Source organism: Typopeltis vanoorti, chromosome 8 (genome assembly GCF_054136105.1).
Source record: "Typopeltis vanoorti isolate ZY-2024b chromosome 8, IOZ_Tvanoo_1.0, whole genome shotgun sequence".
NCBI lineage: Eukaryota > Metazoa > Arthropoda > Arachnida > Uropygi > Thelyphonidae > Typopeltis > Typopeltis vanoorti.
Genome location: NC_143556.1, coordinates 103,007,926 through 103,025,626, shown reverse-complemented (window position 1 = coordinate 103,025,626; position 17,701 = coordinate 103,007,926). Strand labels below are relative to the sequence as shown.

The 17,701-nt window shown below is 34.2% G+C and overlaps 2 protein-coding genes across 4 annotated transcripts in view; one reads left to right on the top strand and one right to left on the bottom strand.

The window, feature by feature from the left end:
- LOC150104239 (sodium-coupled monocarboxylate transporter 1-like) overlaps positions 1 to 17,701 on the top strand; it is a 78,525-nt gene that overhangs the window by 56,875 nt on the left and 3,949 nt on the right. Inside the window, exon 16 of one of the 2 annotated variants that reach the window (XR_016548649.1) lies at positions 674 to 920. The gene's annotated coding sequence lies outside the window, so the exon portion shown is untranslated. Of the gene's footprint in view, positions 1 to 673; positions 1,070 to 17,701 lie in introns of those variants that run through there. The other variant, XM_090396238.1, reaches the window with a different exon arrangement.
- On the bottom strand, positions 1,382 to 12,262 carry LOC150104240 (uncharacterized). Of its 2 annotated transcripts, none has more exons than XM_090396242.1 (2): positions 12,125 to 12,262; positions 1,382 to 6,319 (listed from the first exon to the last, which is right to left on the bottom strand). In XM_090396242.1, exon 2 carries the CDS (start codon positions 6,301 to 6,303, stop codon positions 4,993 to 4,995), a length of 1,311 nt encoding a protein of 436 aa, XP_090252368.1. In that variant the 5' UTR covers positions 6,304 to 6,319; positions 12,125 to 12,262; the 3' UTR covers positions 1,382 to 4,992. The 2 variants fall into 2 exon arrangements, with proteins under 2 accessions (XP_090252368.1, XP_090252367.1); XM_090396241.1 differs by having other exon boundaries at positions 1,382 to 6,315; positions 12,125 to 12,221.

Here is a 17,701-nt window from a genome sequence, read left to right as displayed (position 1 = left end):
AGATTAAAAATTAACTGTAAATATCAATGATCAGTTTAAATTAGTCAGTAGTGTTGTGATAATAGAAATAAAATTATTCATAGTAAAACTGATAACAATAATTCAGAAACTATCAGTTTGTTGTCCGAATGGATAGCACATCAGCTCTCCAGTCAACAGGTATGAGTTTGAGTCCCACCTTGGACATGAATGTTTGTGAATTGCCTTTAAGTGGTAGATGACATCCGCGTGAAACCACCAGCTCTCTTAGCGGATGCCTGAAGGGGCTTAAAAGGTTCCATGTTTGTTCCTAGAGCATGTTTTCCAAATTACATAACATCTAGCCCACTAATAGCTAATTTGCTAGAGGATGACAACCTTCCTGTGTAGGATTCACTTTAAAAAATACCTGAAATAAAATAACTTTAACGACTTCAATAATTCACGAATGTTGATGCTTTGGAGATTTTTTATGGACCGTCTCAATATTCAAGGATGGACGATATGGAAAAATATCCATTAAAATAATACCATATTTTTATTAAAATAAAAATGCTTCAGTCAAAGTAATTTTTTTAAAAAAATATTCAAATAATTTTCGGATGGTGGATTCTATTTACACATGAAATATAAACACATATAATTTGATTATTAGCACCGAAAGAAAACGGTAACAGAAAGCTTTATATTTCAGGATGGAAAGATTTGAAGGTTTCCAAAAGTAAAGTCGAAAACAAGAGAGGAAAGAAAAAACATTACAGGAATTTCGCCTCAGACTACATAAAATAATTGCATATCAGTTCTACATTTCGTGTTCTTTATAAGCAAGCAAAACTCTCCTTGCTCCTACAATTTTAGCACTACAATCGCATATTTGAATGAATGTTTTTCTTCCTTTCACCAACTGCACCTAATCCCAAAAGTTGATTGGCTTTTCAAAAGTAGGATTAAATTTCTATTTCTGTGAATTTTTTAACAGATAAAATAACTTTTTCATTATATTTTGTTTTTCAAACGTTGAATTAGATATTATATATCTAAACATTTATAAAAAATAATGTTTTCGTCGAAATAAAAACATTGATTTGTAGTCTGCTAATTCTGATATCTTTTCATTCTTGGAAAGAATTAAGCGTTACGTTTCACATGCATTATCCTCTTGTAATTCCACTTATATTATTTATAAGGTGGATCAAGTAGTTTCCTGGTAAAGCATACTCTACAGTTTCTGCTTAATATTGACAGTAGTGAAAAAATACAAGAGATATTGTTCAATATCTCCTCCCGTTACAGGGGTGAAGGGCTTTTAGAAACGTGGATTATATTATTTATGTATCGTCGGAAAGGTGTGAGAGGTCAATGATAACAGATAAGTAAATTTATAAATGAAAACACCGCTGACTACAACTCGGATATCTTTATTGGTTGTTACAGTATAAAAACGATAAACGTCACAAATTCATTTTGATAAAGTAATGATCATTGCCACTAAACAGACTCCTTTCAAAAATGAACAGTTAACATTTTATAGTCATTTAAAACAATTTTTTTCTCGATTATTCACAATTAGTCAAGATATATTGAATTAATCACAAGTTCTTTTGTTTAATTCACATAATTACTGTTTCTTCTGTACTAATAAATATTGAAAGATAACAAGGGATAATGAGGCCGAATCTCGCTCATATAAACACATCAACAATGAAAAATATACTATTGGATCTAATAATTATTAGAAAAAAATTTTTAATGAAAATGAAGGATGGTATATATTAGCACTTATGAGTATTATTGATATCTAAATTTCATCGCTGTGCTAGGAATGAATGTTGCACTCAATGAGGGTTTTACTCAACTTCATATTATTGTCATCTGTGTATAAAGTGTCGTCATACCATATACACTACTTGGCAAGAAACTAACGGACACTCTCATGGGTAAGGTGCATCGTGCCATGTAACGAGTCACGTGTTTGTAGCCGTTTTAAATTGGAGGAATATGATGCTTCCAAGTCAGTGCAACTGTGTCCGGTTGAAATAGCTGTGAGAAGGGAACTAACGGGATGCCATCTCAGCAGGCCTATCTGTTCGGCAAACTGTTGACAAATTGGGTCATCCCAGGTCAATAATCAGTGGTGCCATACTGAGATGAAAGCGCAGGGAGTCAACTGCAAGGGCAACCCGCAGTGGACGACTCACCGAACGTGAATGTAGGGTGCTACGAAAGATAATATGTAAAAACTGTAATTCGTCGGGCGACACTTTGAATGCGGAACTCCGGCATCGACTGGAACACGAATCTGCACAAAAACATTCAGAATTGAGGCTCACAACATGGCTTTCCATGGTAGGACAACAATATGAAAGCACACATTACCTGAACCAACATGCAGCATCGTCTTCGGTGGTGCAAAGAGCATGTAAGGTGGGACGTGGAAGCTTGGAAAGCTGTGCTATAGAAGAACGCATCATGCTACATCCTCTACCGAACATATGGACGGGTTTGGCGGATGCCCGATGAACGTCTCTTACCAGAGTGCGTAACCGCGACTATAAAATTCGGAGACGACTGTGTGATGGCATGGTCCTTTTTCCTAATTTGGCCTCGGACCCGTGTCCGGATAATTCATCGCAAGTCGATTCATCCCATGGAAAATTCAACGCACGAACTATTGATAGCAGAAAAAATTCGCTAAAAATGTTATTCACTAGAAAATTGAAATTATATTGCATTGATACCGATATATGAAAAGTAAATGCAGTGCAAGATAAATTTCACAAAATATAATTATGTTATGTATCTATGTATTAGTCCACGCTGTTAGCCTATTGGCTCGCAACCATATGCCTGGGAAAGGAGTGTCCTGGGTTCGATTCCCGTCACTGACGTTTGGAGCTTAGGTTATTTTTCAGACATAGCCAAGTTAGCCGGCTTGGGCGAGGACTGCAAGGTTTTTCGCCTCAGTTTATCTGGGGGTTTTCCTCCCATAAGCAGGCAAACCGGCCTTGAGAACATAACGCTTCTACAGATATAGGATACACTGGGAGGCCTAGGGCCAACCACATTATCCCCGTATAACGGTTGCGGTTATAAGGAATAGAAACCCTCGACACTATAAAGGTAAAAGAGGGAAAGATCTATGTATTATTTATTTAGATTTTCATAATATTTTTATTCTTATACAGTGAAAGTAATATTTTCTTGATCGGTGAGTTTCCTAATTTCCGTTTCGTCTTAAAACGATATAAATATTCTTTCTTATTTGCTACTACAGGCTCTGTTGATGGAATATGAATATATTTGCAAAATTATAACTGCAACGTTATACGAGGATAAGGTAGTTGGCCCTATGCGTCCCAGTGTATCCTATGTCTGTAGAAGCGATGTTCTCCAGGCCGGCTTGCCTGTTAGTGGGAAGAAAAAACTCCGATAAACTGAGAAGAAAAACCCTGGAGTCCTCGCCCAAGACCGGCTAACTTGGCTATGTCTGAGAAAGATCCTAATCTCCTCACGTCAGCGAAGAGAATCGAGCCCAGGACACTCCTTTCCCAGGCATATGGTTGCGAAGCAACCAGCCACTCGGATAACCGCGCGGACTAATCTACAGATACACAATAAAAATATACTGTGTGAAATTTATCTTGCATTGCATTTACTTTTCATATATTCGTTATAAAATGCAATATCATATCAATTTTCTAGGAAATAACATTCTCGCGATCTATTTATTCATCGCGCGATGAATTTTTCTGTGATGAATTTTATCCCGCGATGAATTGTCCGTGAACCCTTCGGACCTCTGTTTGTGGGGCCATGAACACTGAACTCCAAGAGGTATCTGAGCATTCTGGACAATGCAATACATTTCAGCAAAACAATGCACCGTGTCATAAGGCTGTTGCTGTAACTGCATGGGCATGGTCTGTGGACATGAACGTCACCACACTTTACTGGCCTCCCCCCCCCCCCCGAGCCTTGATCTCAATCCTACTGAACATCTCATCTCTGTAGGATGAACTGGAGCTCTGAGTTAGGTCAAGGAACGTCCGCCTCACAGCAATCCAGGACCTTATTACATGTCTACAAGAAGAATGGTCAAAAATTTCCATTGATCGCTATTGTACGCTTGTGGAAAGTATGCCAAGTAGGACTGCTGCAGTCATCGCAGCGAAAGGAGGTTCTACATCTTAAGGTTGGTGCCATGGCTGTTTGTTCCTGACACTATAGTATCCGCTGACTTCTTTCCAAGCAGTAATATATGTATTATTTTAATTCATTATATATGTATATTAATTCATTATTAAAATAATATATGTATTATTATAAATAATACATATGTTATTTATAATAATGAATTTATAGTTAAATTGGTTGCCTATACTCGAAAGGTAGCTATTACTGGACGATAGGCTTAATGGACAACATCATCTAGAAGCTTTCAGTTTGTAAAGATAGTTAATTTGGTAAAACTAACAAAAAATATATGAAACAAGATATTTCATGTAGTGTTTCATCTAATTTTCATATTCCAACATTAATTTCACATGCCAGTATCACTCAGTGTTAGTCGCCATAATCTTGATTGATACATCATCAGAAAATTTCTTTCGAGATCTACAGCATAGAAAAGCTGTCTTACGTTTCTGAACTGACGGAAAGCTTTAATACAGAATACATTGTTCTCGTAAAATAAGTAGTTAAACGACATTCCCCAAAATGTAAAGATTTCATAATGATCGAATTCTCCTATAATTCATGCATATTTCAGTCCACTGCGATGCCTCATTTTCTGAAGATATCTCTATGGAACATACATGGTATTTCTCACTGAAGAGTTATTTGTTTATTGTTTCATCATTCAAACTATTCGAATGCAATACTATCTCTGCATCAGTTACGTTTTCAGAGAAAAGCGAAACCAATCTTTACAGTTTATTTTCATGCATTTATAACCATTCTAATAATAGAAGAACGGCGTTTGATTTTTCCTAATCCCAGTTTTACAGAGAACCATTAATTCATTTTCATATACCACAGATATATCACCAGTACAAGCAGTCCTATATCTACTAATATAGACTTAGAACCTGTCGAAGAAGAACCATCATGTGATTTAACTGTGAAATAAGAATTCCATGTAGATTTATCAAGTGAATTGTTTTTTATGGTCGGACTACTTATTACAGCTTCCACTGAGTATAGAACTGTTGTGTATTCCTCTTTAAAAGGTTCTAATTCAGTACATCGACTAGCAATATCTTCCACAAGCTTTAAATCAAGAAGTTGTTCGTTTGTGAGTTCTGGTGGACCATAGCAGTAGCTTGTGTTCAGAAGGCTTTGATAAAGAGCATATACGTTCTCAAACCACAACCATGATATCTCACAGTCGCAGTAAAACGAATTATTATGTATAACCACAGATTGGTCAGGAACTGGAGCACTAAATGGACCATAACCAGGAAAAAGAGAGTCTGGTTCTGCTACTTTAATTTTGTTCTCAGAAAACTCCAAATTGTGAATGACTTCGATAGAACCTAAACCTTTTCGTTTAAATGATTCAACGTTGCATCTTACAAAGGAAAGCGATTCGACGTGTTTTGCAAGGACCATCTCCCCACTCACTTCCTGGAAAGAACAATCAATAAATTCCAGGGTGATTACGTTGGCAAGAGTAAAAGAACCGTTATCTGTAGAATCAAAAGAACAGTGGCAAACTGTCATGGTATCGACGCTATGGATTAGCATTGAAGAATTCAGTAGAGTTCCAACTGCGCTATTCACTATTCTAAAGTGTGAGACGTTAGATAATACTAAAGCAAGAGGTTCCAAGGTTCCAAAAGTAGAATTTATTATTTCGAAGGTCCCAACTTTATCAATGCCACTAAAAGCCAATTCTGGAAGTATATCTACGGCAACATTAACAATTGATATTAAACTTACATTTGTCAGACCACTTAATCCATGTGATTTGATGCTTAGTTGACCAATATCACTTAGGCGAAGCACTTCAATCCTTTGCACTCCCTTCATGGCAAAAGGAAGTATATTCAATTCCTGAATATCAACTATATCCATTCGATGTAAGCGCAAGTGCGTCATTGAGGCCAGGGGAAGGACTACTTTGCCGCATCCTTCAATTGTAATTGAGCGCATAAAGTTGTTAAATGCTGTAGAAAGAGTAATATTTTGTCGTTGTTTGCAGAAACACGTTATTGAAAATTCTTTACAGGTACATGCATCATGCTGTAGACAACGTTCATCAGCGAAGGCATATTTCAACAGAAGAGGAAGAATAACAAAGCACAGCAGTACACGGTGTTCCATTTTGGAAGGCGTCTATCTGGAAATAAATTTAAAGGATATCATATTTTGTAAATGTTTCTAAGAAAAAATCCCATTAAAAAATCACTTATACTATTAGAGATTTTCAACATTCACAATATACGAGTTCGATTTCTGCAGGAGAGTACTACCAAATTACAAACCATGAGTTATTTTTTGAAACGTGTAAAGATATCTTAATCAATTTCAATCAATCGATGATGCATCTACAGTACATAGTCAAAAACAGTTCTGAGTTCAATGCTGCGGTAATGAATGCTCTTATACGATAATGCTGTTCCAAATATTCGCTCGCATAACTCACCTATTAGATATGTTTTGTCTGTTCACCAGAGCGATATCACTCTTTTCTGGAGGAACGGATTTTGGAAATGTAGGATTTCCTATCTTTCCTAAAATTGCTCTAACTACTTAATTTTGGTATAAAGTGGAGTAATGTGGGGAAATGTTTGAAATGATGAAAAGAAATTTTAATAAAATTTGATATTTGAAGTTTATACACGTTAGGAATGATAATGAATGTCATTACTCTATAAGAATTGTATTCCATGAGATTATTTCGATAGTTTGATATTCGATGGATTTCGCAAAATGTGAAACCAACTATTAAATTCGTTTTTTTTTGTCGGTCTAATCATATTTTAATATTCAGTTTTCCTATATTTAATTAAATCTATTATCATGAGATATTCAATGAAACTTGTCAGGTCATGAATTTCCATTTAAATCGGATCCTTTTTCACGCGAAGACAAAATTTTTACGAAAATAATCCGATTTAAAATGATTCTTTAATGTACTCTCGAAGTCTGATATTGAAATGAAATATTACTCTTGATTTCAATAAATATTCAACAACATTATTAACATTATTAAAACTTTTCCCGAATTAGAATCAGCATTTTAATTAAAATATACTGCACAGCTTTATAGGTAAGTAGTTTCGAAATGAAGCACAATCAAAATGAAAAGAGAAGATTCGTGTTTCAATTGATAAGGAGATTACAGTAGTTTATGCCAATAATGATTAATATTATTCAAAATAGAAAGTCATTCAAGACGAATAATCTCACTGGAGTAATATGTCTATATATTATAAAAATGAATAAATTACAAGGAGTCATTTGTAACAAAGTTTGTTTCAAATACATATTTTGCTATAAAGAGCATAGAAGCTAATCAAATTATCATCACCCCACTGAAGAATTATTGTGATTATTATTATGTTATTAAGAATGCATGTGATTATTGATATTCTCGATGAGTCCGAATTTCGAACGTTTTCAAAATGAAGAAAAATGTAACGTGCTTTCAGCAACACAACGTTTAACAGATTTTCATTCAATGAGAGATTTCTTTTTTTAAGGCAGAGTGTAAAGGATCTAATAAACAGTAAGGTTATGAGACTATTGTAATATGCTTGATAACTGCATGTTCTTCTGTCTGGTTGGTCTGTTCTGCGGGATGAAAAATCGTGCACCCAGTTGCCTGCATTTGATGCTAACTAACTCAATTGCAGTTGAAAAGTCTTCACTGTTTTAAAAAAAAACGTTCCTGTCTTGGTGTCGTAAACGAGATTTGAACGAAAGTCTTTCCAACTTAAGGGCACTGATTTACTGATTAAATTACAGAAGCCATTCGAATGTGACATAGAGAGAGAGAGAGAGAGAGAGAAGCAAATTTTCATTTTTACGGAATATGCTACATAAGGTTATGATTAAGTTAACCATAACCGTACATTGTTGAGATTTTTTAAATCAATAAAAGCAGTTGTATTTATTTATTTTTGAAATAACAAATTTTAAAAACAAAATGAAAATATTAACAAAAAAAAAAACGTTTTGAACAAGTAGCAAGTTTTCTTCAGTTGGTCCTTTCAAATTTAGATTTGCTTCTTTTGCAGGTATTGAGTGCTGCGGTGTAGGCTGAGTGGACAGTGGAATTGTGGTTGTGAATCCCCTGAAAATTTTTGACCCAAAGAAGATCGTAAAGGGATTCAAGATTCAATATATATATATATATATATATATATATATATATATATATATATATATATATATATGTAGGAAGATTGATTTACTCGGTTAACTCGGTTAATATACATTTTTAAAAAAAATTGAATGACTAGAAACCGAGAAAAATGAAAACAAAATTTAATAGCACAACTAGTTTCAGCTTGTATCAGCCTTCTTCAGGTGTACATTAAAAAAGAAATAACCAGTAAACAGAGGAAATAATTGCAAATATATTGGCTTCATTGTTGGGCGTATGCATGCGTATAGCATCTCGCGAACGCCAGTATTTGATCGTAGCACAATGGCAGTCTGAAAGGTTTTAACTCAGGTTGTTGTTGAGATGTAGGGGGGGGGGGGAGAATGATTTATTTTGATTCTAGACAAAGCACTGGCTGCGTTCTCCTGTATCTGACGTCTTTCTTATGTTCTTCAATGCGTAACTCGATCGATTTCTCTGTTTGGCCAAAGTATGGTATATCACAGTTGCACCAAATCTGGTAAACACCGGGATATTTATGGTTGTGATGTGTGGGTTTCGGACGGCTCACTAACGCATGCATACGCCCAACAATGAAGCCAACGAGAGAACAGTTTTGAATGGGCAGACTTCAACGTTTCAACGTTGATTATATATACACTAACTTTCCGCGATGTTTACAATTATTTCCTCTATTGTTTTACTGGTTATTTCTTTTTTAATGTGCTAAAGAAGGCTGATAAAAGCTGAAACTAGTTGTGCTATTAAACTTTGTTTTAATTTTGTTTTAATATATATTAAAACTTTGTTTTAATATATATATATATATAAATCTGAAGTGAAGACCCACAGGCATGACTCCCACTGAGAGAGAGAGAGCACTCAGTTTCTCCAATCCATTACATGGCCTGGATACCTCTTCCTCTCATATAACTATACTGTAACTTCCTCGGCACGACATAGAGTAAGTGTAAGCTTCATGATTGACTAGTCTACTAATGCGTATCAGGTACGTTCAAACAATCTAGCGGCCGTTGAGTAAGCCTACAGAACAGTTTTACTGATTTACCATTGAATGATGGATGTAGTATCACGTACGGAGATGCCACTCCAGCTACATGTAAGAAAGAAATAGAAAACGGAAACCTTGCCTTAGAAGCTGAACCTGTCAAAAGCCAATTCAGACATCAAATAAGGAAGGCGGTGATATTTCACTAGGAGGCGATAAAGTTCTCTACCACCTAGACTAACTGGAATAAAATGAAATGGGAGATTTTCTTTGCAGGAGAGGGGGATCATTTGTCTTCAGCCACATCTACATATCAAGTCATTCCATCTGCTTACTTAAGGTATTTTAACAGTTTCTGCACTGGACCAAAAGACCAAAATGTAGGGTGCGATTGTAAAGGAGGGAAAAGAATGCAAAATGTCATAAATACTGCAACAGGCCATACAGTTCAACCACTTTCACGAATTTATTCCTAGTCTATCAGCTTCACCTAAAAACTAATTAAGAAAAGAAATCATCTCATATATAAAAATGAGAGGATGACAAGATGGTGACAGGTCTGTGAAATACTTCCAACGAAGGATAGGTTGAAGGTTTGTGGGTTACAAGGTTTAGTTGATAGGCGGAAAAGAGGGGAGCATGATAGAAACTTCTAAGATATTAAGGGGTTTTATAAAATATATGACACATAGTCAGAGAACTAGAGGTCATCCGTGGAAGTTGTGTAAGAGTGTGGTTAGTAGGGGTGTGTGGAGCAGAATTTTTGTGTGGAAAGTAGTGAGTAAGTGGAATGGATTGCCAGAATTGGTTGTGAGCTCCCTGAGGATGAATGGATTCAAGGAGAGGTGATAGGATTTGTGTGTATGATGGTTGATTTGGGTCTCTCGCGATAAGTTTCCGGACTCCATCCAGATGACGTAAAATAATAATAACTAATGGCTAAGAATATAAATTACCTTCTGTAATGCAAGAAATACCATAACAGCGGCCTGAACAGTAATATCATTAATTATTACACATAATATCCACGAATAGCTACTTCTTAATTGCAACTAACCTCCTACTTCCTGATTACTTATTCTAATTTATTTTTTCATGTGAAATGTTTAATGAAAATGAAAATAATAGAGCAGTCATGAGTGTGCGGTGTATCTCAAATCAAGAACGAAAGCTTTCAACGTTGTAACGTTTGTTACTACGATGGCTGTTGCTCTTATGGAAAATTAAAACTTTTATTGAGGGGACAGCCTTTAAGTTAACCATAATCATACATTGCTCAGATATTTTAAATCAACAAAAGCAGTTGTATTTATTTATTTTTGAAATGACAACTTTTAAAAACAAAATTAAAATATAAAACAAAAAAAAATTGCAATTAAAATAACATCGGAAAAGAAATTAAATTAAATCTTTAATTCTGAAAAGTTTCCCTAGATTTAAATATACAGTTACCATTAAAACAACATACACGTCCTCAAGTTAAACTCGTTTTTTAAGTCGTAAATCCAAAATGCATGTACACAGAGAAAGAAACGTGTTGCATATTTATTGCGCAAAGACGCTCTTGCTCCGTCGTTGCGCAATAAATATGCAACACGTTTATTGCGCAACGACGGAGCAAAACCGTAACTTAAATAATAATGCGAGATATAATTCCGCTCTAATTCAATTACGAAAGCTCACAGTAAATTCCGTACAAACGTCCGTAGGTCAGGTTACCATTTCGTAGACTAAGTTAATACTTTTAACTTGTAATTTTTTATTCTTTATTGTTGAAAAATGCCATAATTGACAGATTATATTATTAATCCCTTTGGCACAGTTAAGTTTTATATTAAATTTACTCTAAATATTAAATTATGTTCGTTACTGTTACAAACGGCTGTTATGGCAAAGAAACTGTTCTACTCATGTTCATCTGTTATGTGCAGATGTGTTGTCATATGGGTCGAGTGTTTGTGTAGTGTCGACTCGCTATCAGCAAATAAAGCATTACATAACTGATAATTTAAATCAGTTAAATCCTGATTTTTAGGATTTAACTGATTAAAATCCTGATCAAAACATAACATAAATAAACCTAACTGCATATTGTGTAAAATATAATGTAAAATTCTCTCTGTGCCTTCTCCAGATACCGAAAATAGCAGTGAGGCTTCTTAAACTATGCCTTACCGTGCGAGAGTGAACGTAGCGCCAAACTTGATCATACTGTACCTACTACGCGATATTTCGTCGTAAAGCAGCGTAATGTCTCATAGTAGCAGTCGGCATAGAGTAAAACTAACCGCATAATTTACATGATTTTGTCATTTTTTTTTTGAAATTTGTTGTTTGGAATTCACAAGTTTAAATCATTTTTATAGTTATTTCCTGACAGCGAACGAATACCAGAAGCGTATGTCAACATATTCGAATATCAACACAGTAGCAGACGACAGTGCGCAGAAGTTCAATAGTTACATTAACTAACATTTTTATATTATTTCTAGTAAATTTATATAGTAAATCTTAACTATACTGAAGGGATTAATGTTGCAGCCTGTAACATTAATTACTAACGCTCAGATGAAATGCCTGTCTGCTGTTTATACACCCACTGCCAGTATTCATCGTTGTGTGGAAGTCATTTCAGTTGTATCGAATAACCTTTATACGGTGTAGTAAAAAATTAGTTTTTTTACTACACCGCACCCATGTGAAAGACGATATAGAAGATAAGCTCAAGAATAGCAGTCGTCGACATTTTCTTAATACCGTACGGAAGACTTAATACAAATCACAAAACGCTGTTATTTACCTACCTCCTTTTCTGCTTCGGAGCCCTTACCGCTCATATCTTCTCACTTCACTCTTCCTACATCTGTTCTCTTTATCTTTTAACACAGGTAATTATCATTAAAACTCAATCTCTTTTAAGAGCGCGAATGAAAACTTTCAACAGGTACCGCTTACCGCGTAGCGCCACCACTACATTATCACGTGACTGCTGCGCATGGCAAGAAACATTCATTTCGAACATAAACTGATTTAAAATAATATACACAGCAGTGGTGTAGTTAGAGCTTTTGTCGCCCGGGGCGGTCCCTGAGTTTGTCGCCCCTCTCAATACACACCAAAAATACTACAAAAAATCAAAACGACGTATAGGGAAATAAATTAAAACAGTATGTTTATTTTTGAAGTAAAACTTTTAACTTCAACATTCTAAAATGTTATTTTTCTTGCTTTTCTGTTAGCAAAATCGTTGAGGACATTGTCGAAGTCTATTTCATAGTAATGTAGGTAATTCTTAATCAATTTTATTTAGAAAAACTCCTCTCACAACTAGCAACACTTACAGCAATTGTGAGGAAAATTCGCTGTAGTATTACAATAGTTGGAACTGAGTTCTCGAGACTGTAGTTTAGAATTAACTGCAAAAGTTCAAAAATGTTCAAAAGTGCTGCCCTGGGGGAGGACCGCCCCTCCTCCCCCTCTGGCTACGTCTCTGATATACAGTGTGGATATATATATATATATTTGATTAAAGTTTATAAAGCAGAACATCGATGAAATAATACTCGCTGATAAAAAGAAATAACAAATCAAGTAAATTATAAAATAAAATCTATAAATAAAAGATGCATAAAAACAGAAAGAATGTAAGAAATATAAACGCATGTTATCTGAAGAGAAACAAAACACCACGTAGTAGTGATATGAATGTCGTATTTAGGATCGTAAAGATATTCATTCAATTTTTTTTTTTTTTTTTGGTACCGTAGTCATAAAAATTATGACATGCAAATGATAAATGCGATCTATCTAAGAATAACCAAAACATACCAGAAATGCTGTGTAATAGTGAGATATGAACGGCAGATTTAAGATACTGGAGATATTTGTACATATTTTTGAGAGGGGGGGGGGAACACTCATGAAATGATAACATACTTATTTGACATAATATAGTTAAATATTTATTAATTTTTTTAGCTTTTACAGTAACAAAATCAGTTTTGGACATCATTTAAATCGACTGCTAATCATTCCCCTAATTTTTCTTAGAACTCTCATATCTGCAGTCTCCATTCTTTGATCAAGTGTTTTATTTCTAACATAATTCTGACATCTATAAGATAAAATTGGTTTGAACATCGTATTATATATTTCTAATTTCTCTCTTTTGTTAAATATAAATTTATTAATCTGACTACCATACCAAATTCCGACTACCAAATTGAAAATAAATTAAATACCAAATACCAAATTGCTAATTCTGTTGTCTGTTTCCAGATTCAACTTCACATTTTCAAAATTTGGCCTAAATAGCTAATAGGGTTTATTTCGGCTATTCAGGCACAATTACAAGTTCTGCAGATTTTAATGGATTTATTAAAAGTATAACATCATCTGCAAAAACGTTACATGATGGGCCTTAGTGCAGGGTCTCCGGAATATTTTAAATTATAAAAAATAAAATAAAAATAAATAAATCGGCTAACGCCTTTTGTTCCCTTATAGGGAGTAGGCGAGGCCGTTTTATCCCTATCTAACTTTTTGGAGACTTGGTGGCAATTCAATCTCCACCGGTAGTCAATCAGAGATATCGGGCCCAAGACTATCACTAATTATCAGCTTGTGTGGTCAGTGGAAGAGACGTTTGCATCCCTGCGCTAGGTCACCTGAAGATAGACTTAAGTTCAAGTCTAGTCGGCGATTAGAGGAACTTTTTCTGAGCTTTTCTTCTACCACAACTCGAGTTCGTCGATATCTGGCAAGGCCAAGCGATTTTTTTCCGGAAATTCATCACGTAAACTCAAGAAAATCGGCCATAGAACTCACACTATATCAGACAATAACATACCCTGTTAGGATTAGGTCTAAAAGATGGCAGCAGATGTTTGCCAGTCTCGTAATCAAGTGTCACTTATTTTAAATTGCATATTATTTAAAATTATTTATAAATAAAGAAACGTTTATCCGTTTTTTTTTTTTATTTTCCAGAAGAAATAGAGCTCTTTCTAACTGTTTGGAAATCGAATGATGCTCGTTCTCCAACTTTCTCATCTCCAGACGATTAGTTTGATCTCTATTTGGGGTAGGAAATTCTGTGGACACCATCTTATATTCTGTTCCTAATCCTAATTAGTATATTACCTTATGTTAATTAGTGTGTATGTGTGAGTATGTGTATTCTACTGTTGATTTTGACTAGTGGAGAACCAATACTCGAATTCATTCGGTAGAAAAGGCCTGCTTTTTTTCAAGAATGAAGGAACGAAAGAAAAAAAGGTAACTCCAGAATCGTCTAAAATAATTGATAAGGAGTGATTAACGTTCATTCGATGTCACATTAGGATAGTTTGTATCTCTGCACAGGCATATTTAAGGGAATGTTCTAGTTGTTTCATTATACATAAGATACTGCATTGTTTTAATAAGAAACTAATGTGAAAGCGTTAGGGATTGAACGTTGATTATTTCTTATAAATTAATAAGATGTTAAGAATACCACATCATATCTGTTTTTTTCTTGTATTATGAAAAGGAAGTTGTTCTAGTCTATTTGTCTTAGTAATCCCTTCTGTACTGTTATGTTTTGATTCAGGTCCTGGAGAATCTTCTTCGATTAAGATATTGCAATCGCTATTTTAGCTGGTTTCTCATACATGATCGTTAATTCTTTATAGTTTCTCCAGAAAAGTATTTGCGGAACCCGCATGTAGCTTTTTAAATCAACAAATGTATCACTGTAAATACCTGCTCTCGGTTCATAAAAAATAGCGGCATTATATGAAGGTCACCTTATAGACCAAAACAACAACAACAACAACAAAATGCACTTACATGAACAAACTAAGGTAGCTTATGTAAATCTAAAAATTAAGAACCATTTAAAGCGGTAATAAAAGCGTTAAAAAGAAAAGAAAAACTGAAGTTGTCACTTTATTTCTGTTTTTCTTTTCTTTTCTTTTTTGTTTATTATTAAATATTATGTTGTATGTCTTAACAGCCAAAGGCACACAAGGTGATAAAATGAATGTTTAAAACTCAGTTTCCAAAATAAAAAGATTAAAACTAAAATCGAAAGGATTTGATGGTGTTAATGACCTGTCATTTATAAGTGGAAGAAGGACGCTTTCAAATTTCAGGAAACGGAAGATAAGTTTTAATCTCGTTTGGAAGTCCAAAGGTAAAGCTTAATGGGGAGAGACGAAACATCCGAGGAAACGTCAACTCTTAATCAACCCACAGAACTAAATATGCTGTAGTTCTAGTACTGAATGCATGAAGTCGTATGAAAAATAAATAATAATTTTAAAAAAGTGTCTAGCATAATTGCTTCTGTTTTTTTTTTTTTTTGTATGAACCAAGCTACTTTCATTTTTTTTTTTTTTAAATTCCAGGAAATTACAATTTCACATTTTACTCTATTAGCTATTTAATTATAAATGACTTTTTCCAACTTTCAATATGTGGATCACATGGCAAGTTAATAAATTAACATAAGTTCTGATGTAATCCTGTTTTTTGTTCATAAATTTTTGTTTTTATAGCTTTTACTTGAGAATTAGACTCTTTATTGGTTTCTCTTAATCAAAAGTCTGTTCTTGATGAATAGACTTTTTCTATGGTTGGTTTATAAAGTGTACTTTAACACTTTATAAGAGATAGAAGTGTGTGTGTGTGTGTGTGTGTGTGTGTGTGTGTGTGTGTGTGTGTGTGTGTGTGTGTGTGTGTGTGTGTGTGTGAAGATATACAAAAATGTCACTTTTTTTCTTGCTTATTCCTTTAGACAAGTTTTTATTTTAAAGAATGATTTCGTTGTCCTTTATTTGACAACGAATTCATCCATGACTCAATGAACTTTGTCAAACGAGACGTTATTGACCCATGCGTTCTTACCACTTTGAAAAGTCTCTCCCATCACTTATTTTTTGGTTCCTTCTATAAAACACTTTTGTTCCAATAATGATTTTGGAATGTATTGTTCCTTTTCCATCCGAAAGATGAGAGATTAATTCTGACAGTTGAATGATTTTGTATATATCATAAAACTTTCCAATTATCATTTCATTCGGTTCTGTTTAAGGGATTAACTAATAGCAAAACTAACTTTTCTTTCTTTTGTGTTGTTTTTCCTAACGACCAATTAATCGTATCAGCCACTTTATGTTCGTAACTTTGTTTTCTATGGAATTGCTATTATGTAAAAGAACTGACTTAATTCAATCATGCTGACTGATCCGATGTTTTATTTCTATTCAAATTTCAAAGATTCAAATACTCTCTGGGTGGCGAAGAACCTTTATCAGTTGAAGCTGAGTTAGCCCAGTCTCATATGTAGGTGACAGGGGTTTTCATTCCACAAATCAGATTAAGAGGCAGAAGAAAACACTCAGTTGACAGCCGTAATGCACCATGCAAATAGGATTAATTATCCTATTAGAGATATTATTAAGTTTCAAAGAGGACTAGGACGAAGCGCAAGAGGAAAATGGGAAGTGATCACTACATAAGAAATTATGCAAAGTTGTACTCTTGATCAAAGCCAACAGTGTACAAGGAAGCTAACACATAACCTTTTCTTCTTGGTTTTTCGCTTAAGGTCTTAGATCTGTTGCCAAAATGTTTATTGCAATCCATCTTTCTATTGTTTTGGTGGTCTTCCAACTGGTTTTCTAGTATTTGTTTTCCATATTTCCATTCATCTAATTATTCGTTCTTTTTGAATTCTGTTGAATAATTTAGCCATTCTTTTTCCCTGTTTTTTCTGAAGAGACACACAAAATGTGTGCAAGGCACACATTTTGTGTAGCTCTTCATTTCCGCTATTTTTTCCTTTCATTTCTGTAGTGACGTTTAACAGTTTGATCTTAACTGTTTCAGCTCTTGTTTCAGATGCATAAGTTAAAACTGGTCATATTATATTGTATATATACACACTAATTGTCTTAGTTTCAGTACTAGCCTTTCATTTTTCCATATCGTTGTGTTTAAACATCCAGAAATCTTGTCTGCCTTAAGCGCTTGCTCTTATTCCGTTTTCTGTTCTTCTTTCTGAGTTAATATGAATTCCCAAGTATTTAAATTCATCAGTTCGATTATTTTTCTGTTTATTTCTAGCTTACATTTGATTGGTTGCCTACTAATCAGGAGTATTTTGAGAGTTTTTTTTCCCTATTGGCATCTCCATATTATATTTTTGGCAAGACTTTTTAGAAGGATGGGAAACAGATTTAACATTCTTCCCAAATTATTCTAAATATTTGGAACCAAATCAGAAACGGTATCTTGGATTGTTATTTAATTTTACTAAGTGCTACTGATGATATTTGATTTCTTTCTATAATTCATATAAGATATAAACATCATGGTTAATAGAAAGAAATATT